The sequence below is a fragment of the Typopeltis vanoorti genome, chromosome 20, assembly GCF_054136105.1.
Source record: "Typopeltis vanoorti isolate ZY-2024b chromosome 20, IOZ_Tvanoo_1.0, whole genome shotgun sequence".
Taxonomy (NCBI): Eukaryota; Metazoa; Arthropoda; class Arachnida; order Uropygi; family Thelyphonidae; genus Typopeltis; species Typopeltis vanoorti.
The window spans coordinates 107,371,285-107,388,453 of record NC_143568.1 but is presented as its reverse complement, the minus strand read 5'-3'; the positions used below and the strand labels follow the sequence as shown (position 1 = coordinate 107,388,453).

General features: G+C 33.9%; 1 protein-coding gene across 1 annotated transcript in view; it reads left to right on the top strand.

Moving 5' to 3' along the window:
* Positions 1–17,169, top strand: part of LOC150095766 (putative E3 ubiquitin-protein ligase UBR7) — a 105,865-nt gene that overhangs the window by 79,261 nt on the left and 9,435 nt on the right. Inside the window, exons 9-10 of the mRNA XM_090410237.1 lie at positions 6,571–6,739; positions 16,208–16,269. Of these exons, the coding sequence (XP_090266363.1) occupies positions 6,571–6,739; positions 16,208–16,269 (231 nt within the window). The remainder of the gene's footprint in view (positions 1–6,570; positions 6,740–16,207; positions 16,270–17,169) is intronic.

Below are 17,169 nucleotides of genomic sequence, written 5' to 3'. Positions count from 1 at the left end.
ATTTTCATGTACAACCTTGCCGTTTCTTGTCATATCCCTATTTCCTTCATTCTGAAGGTTGACAGAAATATCACACTCACGATCCGAAATACACTTCAATTCCTCATTCTCCCTACATTTTCTACACACATTCAATCCTTTATTATCATCTAACCACACTCCGACCGCACTCCGCAAAGCATACATTTCACAGCTAGTACACTGACTCATTTCTTTTATGCTACTGTTCTTTGATAACGATGGCGAACCTTCATTACTGGCTGTCATTTTCCTTCGCACAGGTGCCATCCTTATTTGCAACATGTTTTGTCAAATTATACGTTATAACACACCAAAAATAGATGCACTAAAATACGCAAGGCAAACAAAACAAAACTACACAATATTAAGTAATTTGTATCGATAACTGAAAATGATACTTATCTTATCTGGAGCTTGCACGAACACTAGACATTACGAATTCATCTAGCGGCGACTTCCCGACATAGATTATGTTATAAAACACTTTAGTACACTAACCACGCTAATAAAGCTCCAATAATATACCAAAATTACACACTTAAGTCCATTAAATTGAATCCAAAACACCAATAAATCAACAAAAATCACAAATCTCTCAGGAGCTCTCCGATAGCACGTCCGTTCACCAGCTAGCCTCGACACCCGACATATCAACATATGATAAAGGTGACAAGAAAACGGGAGAAAAGATATCCTTAGTATGGAGTAATTACTTCGAAAAATTGCTAAATGAAACAAGCAGTGATGACAGCATAGTGGTAAAAAGTAGTCAACAGGCATACAGTCAGGAATACATATCCATACTTGAAGTAGAAAAAAGCCATCAAAGGCTTGAAATGTGGAAAGGCAGCAGGAGTAGTTGATATTTGACCAGAAATGCTGAAGTATGGTGGTATAAAAGTCTTACAGTGGCTGCACTGCATAGTGAAAGCCTGGACAGAGGGACGAATTCCCGATGATCGGAGTAGAGCTCTCATAGTACCCATATATAAAAAGGGAAATAAAACTGAATGTGAGAATTACAGAGGTATTTCCCTACTGTGTGTTCCAGGCAAGATTTATGCTGATATACTTGAAAAATGGTGCAGAAGAATTGTGGAAGAAAAGCTTGGTGAAGAATAAGTTAGATTCAGGCCAAATAGAGGCTGTCAGGATTAGATCTTCACTTGACGACAATTAGTGAAGAAAGCATGGGAATATAATGAAGATCTTTATTTAAGTTTTGTCGATCTAGAAAAGGCATACGACAAGGTGCCAAGAGAGAAGCTATTCAATACACTATGGTCATATGGTGTCAATGGGGCATTATATCAAGCAATACTTAGTCTTTATTTGAGTTGCAAGTCAGTAGTTAGAATTGAAGGAAGTATAGGAAGTTGGTTTAATGTTAAATCTGGTGTGAGACAAGGATGTACATTATCTCCTCTGTTATTCATTATCTATATGGATCACATTATGAAGGAATGTGGTATTAAACATGATATCAGAATTGGAGATGTTAATGTCAGTTCTTTGCTTTATGTAGACGATGTTATACTTCTAAATAAATCTGCTACAAGTTTGCAAGATTCCCTGACTAAATTGAATAACTGTTGTAATAGATATGGCATGAAGGTCAGCAATAAAAACACAAAGACAATAAAAATAGAATCGTTGAAAATGTCAACTGTGTTTTGAATAGGGAACCTGTGGGACAAGTACAACATTTCAGCTACTTAGGCACAATTTTTTGTGAAGATGGTAAATTAAATATGGAAATAGACAACAGAATCAACAAAGCTGGTATGGTAGGATGTCAATTGAATAAATTCATATGGAATAAGAGAGAAATTAGTCGTAACACTAAATTTGCTATATAGAAGACAGTGTTCAAACCAGTTTTAACTTATGGATCTGAGAGCTGGGTCAGAAGTAAAACACTTGACCAAAGACTAGAGACCGCAGATATGAGAGTCCTGAGAAAGATTAGGGGCGTGAACAGATGTCATCAATGACAATATCATATTAAAAACGAGAATATCATATTAGGAAAGAACTTGACATTGCATTGTTAGCATCCAGGAATGCATTAGCAGAACTAATCTTAGGTGGTATGGTCACTTAAACAGAATGGGCGAGGAAAGATTAGCAAAACAGGTATTCTCTGTCCGGTTGGCAGGAAAACCACCCAGAGGAAGACCAAGATGTAGGTGGATTGATATGGTACGAAGTGCCTTAGACGATAGAAATGTAAGATCTGATAATGTTGCAGTCTTGACAAGTAACAGACTGATTTGGAGGAAAATTGTAGGTAGGAAGTTAGTAATGATGTAAATTTTTCATGTAAATTATGTAAATTAATTTAATGATGTAAATTATGTAAATGTAATTAATGATGTAAATACTATCATATCCTGTACACCCTTTGAGGGTACATGTCAGGAATTTGATGACGATGAGAAATATTATTTCTTAATTTGTAATCAGGTATAGGTAACTATATGATATGTTACTACGGGGCTGTGATGCCTACAGTGCCCAACCAGCCGTGTTCCGGACTGGTAGGCCGGTTCTTCTTGAATTCTGATGACTCGAATTTTGAAGACTCAACACTCAGGGGTTATCCTGAGTGTCGAGTCTTCAAATGGGGGGGGCACTGGTGCCTACGGTGCCCAACTCCCCGTGTTCCGAACTCGTAGGCTGGTTCTCCTTGAATTCCGATGACTCGAATTTTGAACACTCAAAACTCAGGGTAGCCCCTGAGTTTCAGAACGTTTCAAATAACTTGACAAAAACGTTACAGCCTACATCCATTTCAAGCTGACATCACATCCTTTCCAATTTCAGCTTATCATTTTATAGTATAGAGTAGATATACTTACCTTTGGTTATTGACATATTTCTATTACTGTTATCCTTTTCCACCACTTCTACCATAGAGGCTTTTTTAACATTCTTTTTTACTTTTGAAATCATTTTACCCTATTATCATCACTAATTTGTGATATATATATATACTCTTTATAATTCACAAGATTTAATCAGAAGTTTAGATCCCAGGATACCTGAAGGGAAGTTGTTTATTAATGAACACATGACACTCAGGAAAGCAGTAGATTTGTTCATTTGGTGTTCCCTATCTCCACTGTTCTTCATTGTCTTTGTGGAGCATAATTATGATAAAAAGTGGCATTAAAACTAATTTCAAAAGAAGATGCTCAGTAGAGCTCTTTACTTTATGCAGAGGATGTTATATTTGTAATTAACTCCATGACTAACTGCACAAGTTAGTCATGAAATAATGAAATAGGTATGAAAATAAGCAATAAAAAGACAAACTTTGAAAATGGCAGGCCCATGGAAAATATCAGCTGCAATCTCATTAGGAAAACCTGTCATCAAAATAAGAGGTTAGAACTATTTAATCACAATTTTTTGTGAAGATAGCAAATTAAATATGAAGACAGCAGAATAATCAAAGCTGATGTGAAGGGGAGCTAGTTTAATAGATTCATATTCTCTGCATTTGAGCAATTAGTTGAAACACTAACCAATTTCAAAATCAAACCAATTTTAGCCTATGGATTTGAGTCGAGCTAGAAGCTAGAAGTAAAACAGAAATTGAAAGATTAGAAAGTACAAATATGATAATTTTGAGAAAAATTTGGAGAGTGAACAAATAACAGAGTCATGTTAATAATGAAGATGTTACAATGGAACTTGACATCATTAACTTTCAAGGATGTGTGAAGAGATCATCTAAGGTGGTATGGTTACTTTAACGCAATGCGACAGGAGAGGTTAGCAAAAACTGGTTTTTGATGACAGTGTATCAGGAAAATGGCTCAGAGGAAGCCAAGAGCCAGGTGGATTTATGCGATTAGTAGTGCTTTGAAAGATTGAACTATAAGATTTGAAGTATTATAGACCTGACAAATAACATTAATTTGATTGAAAATTGTTAATTTCTAGTAGTAATCTAAACTTAATTATATAATCTTATCATGATCCCTTATTCCCCTCCCCCCTTATATATTAGTAATTGATAATGATAAATTAAGCAAAAAACAGTACAAAATTGTGTATTACAAATAGCAATAAGAAGCCAGAAGCATCTACTCAAGGTTTAATTCCCATGACTGAATAGTTAAGGTTAGGTTATTTGCAAAAGTCATTCACATGGAATGAATGTATTCTTGAATATATATATATATATATATATATATAGGAAAAGAAATAAAAAAATTCATTTGCTTAGTTGTGCTATTATATGTGGGATCTTCACATGTTTTTTTCAGACAGAACTAGTACAGCACTTTGCCTCTTTTTTTTTTTTTTTTGTTGTTTCACTATACTTATATATATATATATATATATATATATAGAGAGAGAGAGAGAGAGGGGGGGGGGAAGAAAACCTTGTCCATTTCAGTCAATAGTTAATATTTTGATAAGCTAGGTAAATTTCTGTGTTGTTGGTTTAGATATACTGTATATCAAACAAAAACCACCACCAAGAAATATCTGCTTTTAGCACATAAAATCAGGAGCATTAGAATGCTATGACATTGGGACATGTGCAAAGGGCAGGTGACAGGATATTTTACCAGTTATCAAAATTGTCACACTAAAACAGCATGTAGTTATGAATTTGCCAAAATCTAGCTGCACTACTGCATAAAATTACAAAAGAACGTTTAGCTGCATGTTTTGGAAATGTGCTTTGCCCTTTTTAATAAAACTGTTGGTTGTATATCATATTAGTGATATTAGAGTGGTAGATTTGATTATAGTGCCAAAAGGGTCTCAGTAAAGGATGTGACTAATCTGCTACCAATTGGCAACAGCAATCATGGTATAATGACCTGGGAAGTGGCCAACTATATGGGTGTTCCAATCAATGCAGATTATATGCTGAACTACAAATAGGGAAATCAATGCATACTCAGGAGAATACTATCTTTGGTTCTGTGGTATCAGTTGTTGAATGGAAAGGATATCAATGCATTGGAAGTATTGGAAAGATGCTTAATTGATATAGTATTTCAATGTGTCCCTAGAGTTCAAAGAACAAATAGAACAAGGGAGAAATAGATGTGTAATCTCATTAAACAAGAGATTCAGAAGAAATATCATGAGAATAAATGTGAGAGGAGTGATGAAATGAAATATATAAAACTCTGGCTAGAAACGTGTATTGTATGAAAAGCTAAGTTGGAGTACAAAAAGAAATTGACTACAGGCTAAAGGCAACTCAAAAGACGTTCATCATTATGCTGCAAGCAAAAGAAAGAATAATTGAATGAATTGAAAGTACAGCACTTTGCCTCTTTTTTTGTTAAGTTTCACTATACTTATATATATAGAGAGAGAGAGAGAGAGAGCATTCTCTCTCTCTCTCTCTCTCTTTTGTACAGGAAGAATCTTCACGACTGGGCAACATATATATAACCCATGGGATGCAAAGTTAACTTATCCCATAAAAATATTGGATACAAAGTTAACCCATCAGTTAACTTTGTATCCCATAATGCAAAGCACACACCTCCTTTCAGATGTATATAATGCTATACATTATGAGAAGGGTTAATTTTGTTAATTGCATTTACTTTTCAAAAATGAAGTTGACAAATATAGCAAGTTTCCAGTAATAACTGTTATTTGTGCACAGTGAGGAAAAACTTACCATTTCATAGTGCAAGCTTTGTTTTGCTAATACTGCACCAAATGCAAGAAAATGAATGATATATTTTTAACATCTCAGTTTCCTTTATATGTATATATCTGTATTTGTTTGATGTTCAGGCATCTTTATTTTTTATTTTATTTTTATTTTATTTATTTATTTTTCACAAATAATTTCTTTTTCTGTATTGCATTATAAATTAAGAGTTTTTATGAAATTCATTATGTGACCAAGAGCACTAATATTACAGTGATGAAATTCGCATATGCAACACATGAAAAACTCCAATATCCAATGACATCCCAAGGTATTCAGAGAACACAGAGTTAACTGTATATTCAGCAATTATAGTTGGATAAATTGTTGCATTTTTTTTTTTTAATAACCATTGTTTATTCTTGCATATAAGCGCCTCCGTAGCGCAATTGGAAGAACGACGGTACATTGCGCCCTTCGATTGGAATAGGCCTAAGTTCGATTCTCGTCGCGACGGGAGGAATCTTTATCTGGTCGATTTCAATCGATGGTGAGTTAGCCGATCTCATACGGAGGTAGCAGGGTTTTTTCTCCCGGAAACTCGGGTTTTTCATCCCGCATACATACAAATCGGCCCTTCAGAACACACGCAATTTACAGACAAAAATTACTAGTTGTGGTGGTGTTGGAGGTGGGCGGTAGATGGCGTTGATTCGTAGTAGAGGTAAGGTGTAGAGACAGTTGAAGATGTCCTCCCGCGATGAGTCTTCGGACTCCTTGGAGGTATCAGGAATAATAATAATAATAATAATATGTTTTTATGGAAATTTTTAAAAATTGATTTTTTGATAATTATGCTTAACAGTTCATACAACTGTCTTAATCTGGAACTTTTTTTTATCACTCAGGAAATGTACAAGTTGAATGAATGTTTGTTTCTTTTGGATGATCAAGATACCATTCAAGCATATGAAGAACGAGGTAAAACAAAAGTTGGTGGAGACAAATCTCAGTATGATCAAGGATTATCAGCACTTCAGCGGCTAGACAGAGTACGACAGATGGAGGCAATTCTTGGTAATTACACCACTTTCTCTATTTTTTTGAAAATTATGTTCCTCCTTTTTTTATATAATTTAAGCGAGGCAATAGTTTGAGAAGTCCCAAATACTTTGTTTTAGGATATTTTTACATCACAATAAGTGTTAACATAAAAATGAAAGGACTGATTTTTGGAATCAATATTTGATGGATTACTGTTCAGGTAATTGTTTGCTGGTTGTTGAACTTTTTTTTGGATTGCAGGATGAATAAGTGTGGTAGGAATTGAGGCACAATGAAAGTGAATATAAAGCTTTTTGAAGTTGTTTCTTCATTGGATCATACCAGCAAAATGAGAGAGAAAGGAAAGTTCTAGTTTGTTGTGCAGTGGTATTTGTTTTGATTTTTGGTTGTTTGAGAATAATGGTATATTTATAGGAGCAGGGAGATAGCTTATATAGATGACCATATTAGTAATAATAATAACTTCTAGTACTAGAAGTTATTATTAGTCTAAAACTGTGAAGTCATTTTTTAATTTCATATTTAATATATCCTTAAAAAATAAATGTTGAATATGAACTCAGTAATAGAATTTATAGATTTTTATAAATGGATTCATGCCCAACATTTATTTTTATGGAAATAGTGCTAAATATGAAATTAAAAGATGACAGCAGATATTAGATTAGCTCTTATAATGGGAAACAAAAACACATTCTTAGGGAGTTCAGTGGGAAGGACTGCAGTTATTATCAGTCTTTATGTTGAACTGTTGTATTAACACAAATATAAATATACTGCAATTCAAATCATGAACATATCCAAAACTGCTATTAGGCTAAGAAAACACTGAAAATAAATTCCTATTTATTGTCTTTATATTTGACTGTCAGTAGTCAAATAGTCTATCTTGTAATGTTTTGTATTAAATAACTCCATTTCCTGCAGTGCATTAATTGAAATTATAATCTGAATTCATTTTCGTTGTTGCACTTCGGAAATGAACTTACTTATGTGCTTACAGTGAAATCCAAAAGTATTCTGTATCACAGCATATACTTAACTTTCCATGGATATTTATCATTGTTATTATTATAACAGTGTACCCATGGAGTCAAGACTCATTGTAGGAGATCCTACATTGACACATTAACCATTATTGACACGATACCTGTGATACTTCTCCTTAAATTCATTCACAGACGAAGCATTCACAACCACCTCTGGCAATGCATTCCACCCATTCACAACCCTCCAAGTAAAAACATCTAGTCCTAATACCATTGTTAACCACACTCTTACACAATCTCCAGTGATGGCCCCTCGTTCTCTCCCTTCCTGCACGGTCTTAAAAAAGTCATCAGTATCAATCCTATAAAACCCCTTTAATAATTTATATGCCTCTAATCCCCTCTTCTATGTCCATCAGCTAGTTTTTGCAGCCCAGATCTTCAATAAATCTATATATATTTGTTATCACAATGTGCTTAATTTTGTATTACTACAAAATCTACACAAGTTTCATTGAAGATAATGAATACAAAGGCGACAAGAGAAAGCTATATCCTGACACTGACTGTGCTATAATATGCATGCTTTACTAAAGTACGCTAGAATATAATAGTGTAAGACTCCTTGAGATCACCAGATCAAGATGAACCTTTATGAAAGATTCGAATCTGGGGTGCTAATTGAATCACTACAAAAACCTGTACATTGGATCATCTATGTCAACAATACTCTGATAATTTGAGAACACAGTAGACATGAAGCACTTTTATATTTATAAACTTTCTGAAGTATTTAAACTGTTCTTAATGTATTGCCGCGTGAACTGGGTTAGAAATAAAACTTTCACAAAAAACTAGTTACCAGAGATCTGAGAGTTTTGATAAAAATTAAGGAAGTGAATGAATGACATCAGTGGCAGAATCATATTAAAAATCAAGATATTAGAAAGGAAATTTGTTAGTATGCAAGAATGTGTGAGCAGAGCTAATCAAAGCTCTGCTCACACATTCTATGTTCACTTAAACAGAATGGGAGAGCAGAGGTTACCAAAACAGAAGTTGGATGCCAGGATGGTAGGAAAAAGATCAAGATCTGGGCAGATTGATGCAGTTAGTAGTGTTCCTAGAAGACTAAAATGTAAGATCTGACAATATTGGAGTTCTGTCAAATAAGAAATTAATCTGGAAGAAAATTATTGGTTGAAAGTTAGTAATAATGTGAACTTATGTATTGCTATCATAGCATCCTGTACCCCATGGCAGACAGAAGTTAAAGAAGCAGTCCTAGAAAAGAAGAAAGCATACCACAAATGCCTGTAAATAAGTCAACATATGTACTAAAATAATATAGAAAAAAAAAAAAAGCATGGGAAGATTTCAGTAAGGAAATAGAAGAGAAATATTATGAAGTGTGACAAAATGCTCTGGAGGCTGTTGAAAAATATTATAAATGGTGGAAAGAATAATGTAAAAGGAATCAAAAAGAATAAAGGTGATATAAAAACTGAAGATTATTCTGGATGTATGGGGTAATTACTTTATAAAAGAAAGTGGCATTAGGCCTGATATCAGATTGGAGGTGTCTAACTTAGTTGTTTGCCGTTTTTGAATGATGCACTCCTAAACAAATCCAGTGCAAGTATCTGAAAATCTTTAACTAAACTAAATAACAGCTCTCAAAAATTTGACAAGAAAATTAATAAAAACATAGCTACAAAAAAAAAAAAAAAAAAAGCAAAAATACAAAAACTATGAAAATAGCAACACAGAAAACTTTATTCGCATTCTCAATGGAAATCTTATAGAACAAGTGAAATATTTCAACTATTTTGACTCAATGTTTAGTGAAAATGGCAAATTAAACATGGAAATAGACAACCGAATTAGCTAAGGTGGTATGTAGGAAGTCAACCGAAGAAATTTATTTGGAATAAGAGAGAAATCAACCCAGTTTTAACTTATGGATCTGAGAGTTGGGTTAGAAATAAAACAGTAGATCAAAGATTAGGATCATATTCAAAAATCAAGATATTAGGAAAAAACTTGACATTCTTAGCATTCAGAAGGGTGTGAGCAGACCTAACCTGAGATGGTAGGGACACTTAAACAGAATTGGTGAGGAAAGGTTAACAAAGATGTTTTATGTTAAAATGGCAGGAAAAAGACCCAGAGGAAGACCAAAATACAGGTAGATTGATGCAGTCAAAAGTGTCCTAAAAAGACAGAAATATAAGATCTGGCAATATTGGAATGGCAATGATAGACTAATTTGGAGGAAAATAGTTGACAGGAAATTAGTAATAATGAATATAATCATTTGGTGTCATGGTCCTGCACAACCCCTTGAAGATACATATCAGGAAATTGATCATGAAGATTTAAAGGAAATCTTTACTCTTATATATTTCGCTCAATATATCATGCACTTTCTTTTGCTGAGAAGACAGAAGAAGAAAAAAAACTGATAATATTTAAATTCTGAATACAGGAATGAGTCATACAGCATGTATATAATATCATGTGTCTCAGTTGCAGCTGTCCAGTAGGAGGGAATACTATTCAAGTTCAGAGACTTTGGAATGGATGTATTATTAATTAATTTAAAAATAATAAATAAATAAAAATATAAAATGAAAATAAATTAGTTATTATTATTAAATAATTAATAGAAGTAATTATATTTTGTTTTCTCTTACATGTATGAAGCCCTTTAAATTATTATTTTGAAATTAATTAATTATACATCTGTTCAGAGGCATGGCAACTGCGACCGAGATATGATGTTATATGCATGCTGTATGATATCATCATCAAATTCCTGCCATGTACCCTCAAGGGATGTACAGGATATGATAGTGCTACATGAAAAAAATTCCATCATTCCTAACTTCCTATCTACAATTTTCCTCCAAATCAGTCTGTTACTTGTCAAGACTCCAACATTATTAGATCTTATATTTCTATTGTCTAAGGCACTTTGTACCATATAAATCCACCTATATCTTGGTCTTCCTCTGGGTCATTTTGTTGCCAACATGGCAGAGAACACTTGTTTTGCTAATCTTTCTTCGACCAGTCTGTTTAAGTGACCATACCACCTGAGATTAGCTCTGCTACCACATTCCTGGATGCTGACAATGTCAAGTTCTTTCTTAATATCCTCATTTTTAATATGATGTTGCCATTGATGCCATCTGTTCACGCCTATAATCTTTCTCAGGACTCATATCTACTGTCTCTAGTCTTTGGTCAAGTGTTTTACTTCTGACCCAGCTCTCAGATCCATAAGTTAAAACTGGTTTGAACACTGTCTTCTATACAGCTAATTTAGTGTTCCGACTAATTCCTCTCTTATTCCATATGAATTTATTCAATTGACTTCCCACCATACCAGCTTTGCTGATTCTGTTGTCTATTTCTATATTTAATTTACCGTCTTTACTAAAAATCGTGCCTAAGTAGCTAAAATGTTTTACTTGTTCCACAGGTTCTTCATTCACAACACAGTTGACATTTTCAATGAGTCTGCCTATTTTCATTGTCTTTGTCTAATTTATTGCTGATCTTCATACCATATCTATTACAACAGTTATTCAATTTAGTCAGTTGCAGACTTGTAGCGGATTTATTTAGAAGTATAACATTATCCACATAAAGCAAAGAGCTGACATTATCATCTTCAATTTTGATATCATGTTTAATATCACTTTCCTTCATAATGTGATCCATATAGGTAATGAATAACAGAGGGGATAATCTACATCCTTGTCTCACACCAGATTTAACAATGAACCATCTTCCTGTACTTCCTTTAATTCTAACTGCTGACTTACAACTCAAATAAAGACTAAGTATTGTTTGATATAATGTCCCATTGACACCATATAACTGTAGCGTCTTGAATAGCTTCTCTCTTGGCACCTTGTCATATGCCTTTTCCAAATCAACAAAACTTAAATAGAGATCTTTGTTATATTCCCATGCTTTCTCGACTATTTGTTGTAAAGTGAAGATCTGATCCTGACAGCCTCTATTTGGCCTGAATCCAGCTTTTCTTCCATGATTCTTCTCAACCGTTTCTCAAGTATACTTGCATAGATCTTGCCAGGAACACTCAGTAGGGAAATACCTCGGTAATTCTCACATTCAGTTTTATTTCCCTTTTTATATATGGGTACTATGAGAGCTCTACTCCAATCATCGGGAATTCGTCCCTCTGTCCAGGCTTTCTGAACTATGCAGTGCAGCCACTGTAAGACTTTTATATCGCCATACTTCAGCATTTCTGGTCGAATATCATCTACTCCTGCTGCCTTTTCACATTTCAAGCCTTTGATGGCTTTTTCTACTTCAAGTATGGATATGTATTCCTGACTTCATGCCTGGTCAGTGTTTTTTACCACTGTGCTGTCATCACTGCTTGTTTCATTTAGCAAATTCAAAGTTAATTACTCCATACTTCGAGGATATCTTTTTCTCCCGTTTTCATATTACCTTTATCATCTCTAACTCCTTTTACAGCACTCTTTCCTCCATTCCTAAGCTTCTTCAACAACCTCCAGAATATTTTGCCACCTTGATATTTATTTTCTATATTCTTGTCAAAGTCCTCCCATGACTTTTGTTTAGCTAGTTTTACACACTGTTTAGCATTCTTGCATTTGTCTCTGTATTCTCTAAGAGCACAAGCTGACTTATTTGCCTGGAACTTTTGATGTGCTTTCTTCTTTTCCTTCACTACCTCTTTAACTTCCTGTGTCCACTATGGAGTTCTAATTTTTCTATCCTTGCAGACAATCTCACTATATGCCTCTCTATGAATCAATCAGGGTTTTCTTCAAGGCTTGCAACTGAATCTCTAAGGTTTGGTTCCTGTTCTCAAGCTCTTTAATTTTTTCTTCAATCATGTTTATGCATTTTAGTCTACAGTTCGCACCTGAGAGCTGCTCAACTTTTATTCGCTTTAAAACTTTCTTACATGTTATTCTTTTCAATATGAAATTCAATTTTATCTTGCTCAAGACTAAACAGTGATCGCTTCCATTTTCAAATTCTCTGTACACTCTGGTGTCCTGCACCAGGGAGAAAACATCACTATCAACAATAACATAGTCAATGAGACTTTTCTTATTCCTTCCCTCACATTTTTATGTTGGAACATGGTGTTAGTAATAACCTGTCCATGTCCTGAGCAGAAATCCAACAGATATTTGCCATTATTATTAGCGTTGCTCTTTTCTCCAAATTTTCTCAAAATATTTTTGTATGTTTCACAATCATTTCCTACACTGCTATTTAGATCCCCAACAAGGAGCAACTTTTCCTTCTTCATTGTGTCAGTTGCTTTTTCTAAAGCCTCAAAAAATTCCTCCACTTCTACTTTAGTAGAACCTTCTGTGGGACCATAGGCACAAATAAGTCTCATTGTCCAGTTCCCCATTCTCATATTTGCCCACATTACTCTACTTGAGACTGCCTGCCATTCAAGAAGATTAGTCTCGTATTTTGTGTTGAATACTATGGCTACTCCTTCTTTTACTTGATTGGCATTGCCTGAATATAATATTTTGTATTGATTGCTCAGAAAAATCTAACCAGTTTTTGTCTTTTTTGTTTCAGTCACCCCTATTATGTCGATCTGGTACTTATTTAATTCCTCAGCTAGCTCCATTTCTTTGCAATTCAGGCTTCTTATGTTGATAGTACCGATCTTTAACTCTGGTGATGTTTAGTTGGGGTGTGCTTTCAGATTTGTTCCAGTAGCTGACTTTTCGCTGTTCGCTCTGGTTCCCTAGCGAAAACAACGGGGCCTTGTTTAACCAGGTGATGATGCCCCAGCCGGCATGAAATTTTGTCATGTTGTTCCATCACTTTTTATTTTGGTTTAACCAATAAGAATACAATTTGGTCAGCTAAATCCCAAATTGCCAGCCCATCCTCGTTCGTTCAGTATCTAGGTAGATATCCAACATGGTGCATCACAAGAAGGTGAGGATTGGACATTAGGGCAGAAGCCCTGGTCGGTTCTCCGCATTCCTTTAAAGGCTATGTGGAGGTCACCTCTCAGTTATACAGCTTTGACCCTTAAGCACCTCATGCTGTATGACTTATTCTTATATTCAGAATTTAAATGTCATTTATAGTTTTTCTGTATTCTCCCTGAAAATAGCTTGTGGCATATTGAGTAAAATATATGGGAGTAATAAATTATATTTGGTTTTCTCTTATATGTGGGAAACCTTTATTGAAAAAATATAGGATATATTTTTTGAATAAAGGTAGTGTCTTTCCAAAATACACTGCTTGGAAAGAAGCCAATGGACGCCATAGCATGGGGAACAAAGAGCCTTGGTACCTTAATAAGAAGTCGGACCTCCTTTCACTACGATGACTGCAGCAATCCTACAGGGCATACGTTTCACAAGTGTACAATAGCAATCAATGGGAATTTTGGACCATTCTTCCTGTAGGCATGTGATGAGGTTCTATACTGTTATGGAGCAGATGTCCTTTGAACTCGCCTGATGATCCAGTTCATTCCACAGATGTTCAGTAGGGTTGAGATCAGGGATCTGTGGAGGCCAGTCAAGTGTGGTGACATTGATGTCCACAAACCACGCGGTTACATCAGCAGCCTTATGACATGGTTCATTCTCTTGCTGAAAGAGACAATGATCAGTTTCGTAAAAATGCCACAAGGTGGTTTTAGCGCATGGTAAACTAGTAATTTTACTAGTTTAATAAATAGAAATGTTATTAAAAAATGATACTGAATACCATACCATATTGACAAATCATATGAATGCTTCATTGTTAATCTCTGCAGTGCAATGTCTGTCATAAAAGTACACTTGAGTCCACTTTCACAAAAGCAGACGACCAAAAACAACAAAAAAAAAAAAAAAAAACGCTTGGAATCGCCTACCTTTATGTAGTTTCTATATTCGGCATGAAACTCTTTGAGCTTCTTATTCGGCTAAGAAACAATATGGGATATAATATCCCTTAACTTAAACACAAAAAACTATTTTATTATGTGATCATTCCAGATTATTTTAATACAATGAATAATTAGCATAGATCTTCTGTCTTCATTCCAGAATAATTGCTTTCTTGTCATAATTTACAACTCAGCTTGTTTTGGAACATAGTTTGTGCTATTATATTTTATTTGTTACTTTCTTTTTTCAGTTTGGAAGCAAAACTTCTGCCTGCTCCCATTCATGTTTAAAAATATCAGATGTTAAATAAATCATATAGAAAATGTGAACAAATTAGTTGCTTCAGATATCTTGGATGTTCTACATTACATATAAATTGATATTGGTACAAAATTTCAACCATACCAAAGATAACGGGAATTAGCAGTAATATTTTCAAACTTAACCAAGTTATAAAGCATATAAGAATAAGAGTTCATAAAGTTTTGGTGAGACTTTCTCTGCTATATTGAAGCAAAATTGGACCATCAGAATTGCAGGAGGGTGAGTGGAGAAGCCTGCTGTCCTATGGAAATTCTTCCATAGGACAGCAGGCTACACATCTGGGGCAAACTTTAAAGAAAAAAATAATAATAAAAAGCACAGAAATACACACTGAACTAAAAATAGATTTAGTAGTAGATAAAATATGCAAGTATAGAAAGATGCTCTGATACTACTTAGCTGGACATGGAACTTAAGAATAACCAGGAGAAGATGTAATGAGACTGGAACTGGCCACTCAGAATATGCAGTTATATAGAAACAAGTATCTGTAATATAGTATCATCTGCCATGTACAAATAAATCAACATGATCGGAAAAAAAAGATTAAAGTGCATGAATATTTTATAGACTAAATCAGATATCTACAACACTATTTTGGGTTGTAGTTGGCACACCAATCACTGCAACATCTGTATGAGAGAAAATTGAATGGAGATGTCTTCAAATTTACAAATAAATAATAACCTTTCAATGATTATTTTTTAATTATTTACTTAGTTTCTGAAAAATGTTCAAGTGGAATTTTTTGAATATCTATGGTTAATTTTATTTCTTCAGTTTCATTAATTCTATGACTTCAAATATTTGCTTCAGCTATGTAAATTAGGAAGCAAATAGTCTGCTTTTTTCTTATAAATTGTATTATTTTGCATAAATTTCTCATAAAAAGACAGACATTAATAAAGGTCACAAAAATATTCACTGTCACAAAAACTTATGGAATCCAGTGGTCATTTTGAATAGGTGATAGCACAATAGGTACATGTAGCAGCTACACATGCATGCATGTAAATGTAATGATAATAATTCAGACATCAGATCAGTTCACTGAAACATTAAACAAAAGAAATAAATTTGTGTTGTGTTATGTTCAGAAATCATAGACGTATTTAGAGCAAAGTTAGTTTAAAAAATAAAAGAAAAATGCTGTTTTTGTACTTTGCACCATATTATTTTAACTTTTTTTTTTTTTTTTTTTGTTGTTGTTCTGTTCATTTATGCAGCATATAATCACATGCAAAGCAAGCTGAAGGAGTACCTGAAGAAATTTGTTGACTCCAAAAAAGTGAGCATAACATATAGTCCTAAGCATGATTAGATACTCTTATTGATAGCAAACGTTTATTGTTAATGTATAAAATTATTATTAATGATTATTATTAATTAATAGTTATTTAATAAATAATAGAAAACACAAATGTATATATGATCAGCTTGGTATAGTGCTATTACAAATTCCCTCCCCACTATTTATGCACATGTCTATCTCTTACATGGAGCAAAAACCTAAAATAGTTTGAGAAATTTTCATTTCTTTCCTAATCTAATAGTTCTGTTGCAGCATTTTTTTTTGTACTTCTTTTCTAACTCCTCTGTGAGCCTGTGTAGCTCAATCAGTAAAGGCAAATGCCCTTTGGTTGCGAAGACCTAATTCAAATCCTATTTAGGCATTGAAGAACCTTTATAAAGGCTTATTAGCCAAAGATGAGTTCAGAAATCTCATGTAGAAGGGCAGGATGTTTTCATTCTGAAACAGGCAAACTGACTGGGAGAAAACATGTATTTAACAGACTAATTCAGTGACCTCATTTGATTACTTAGATGATCATAAGTCTAACTAAACTAAACCAAAGCATTCCAACTCCTGCATTGCGTTATGTATTTGGACAAACACCACTCGCACATGCACTCTCTACAACTCTTAAATTTTGTGCCAGAAAGAGATTAGATCAGTGGTTCCCAACCTTTTTTCACTTGTGTACCCCCTTTTAAACCCATTTCTATAAATTGTACCTCTTGTTTTTAAATACTAACACTTTTATTCAGTGCCTATCTTAATGTAAAATAGTGGAAATGATGTAATGAGTTTGGAAAGGAAAATTACTACACTAAAAGTACAAACCACAGATTTAATTTTACAATATTCATAACACAGAAATAAGTATAGCTTCATTAAATATTGATA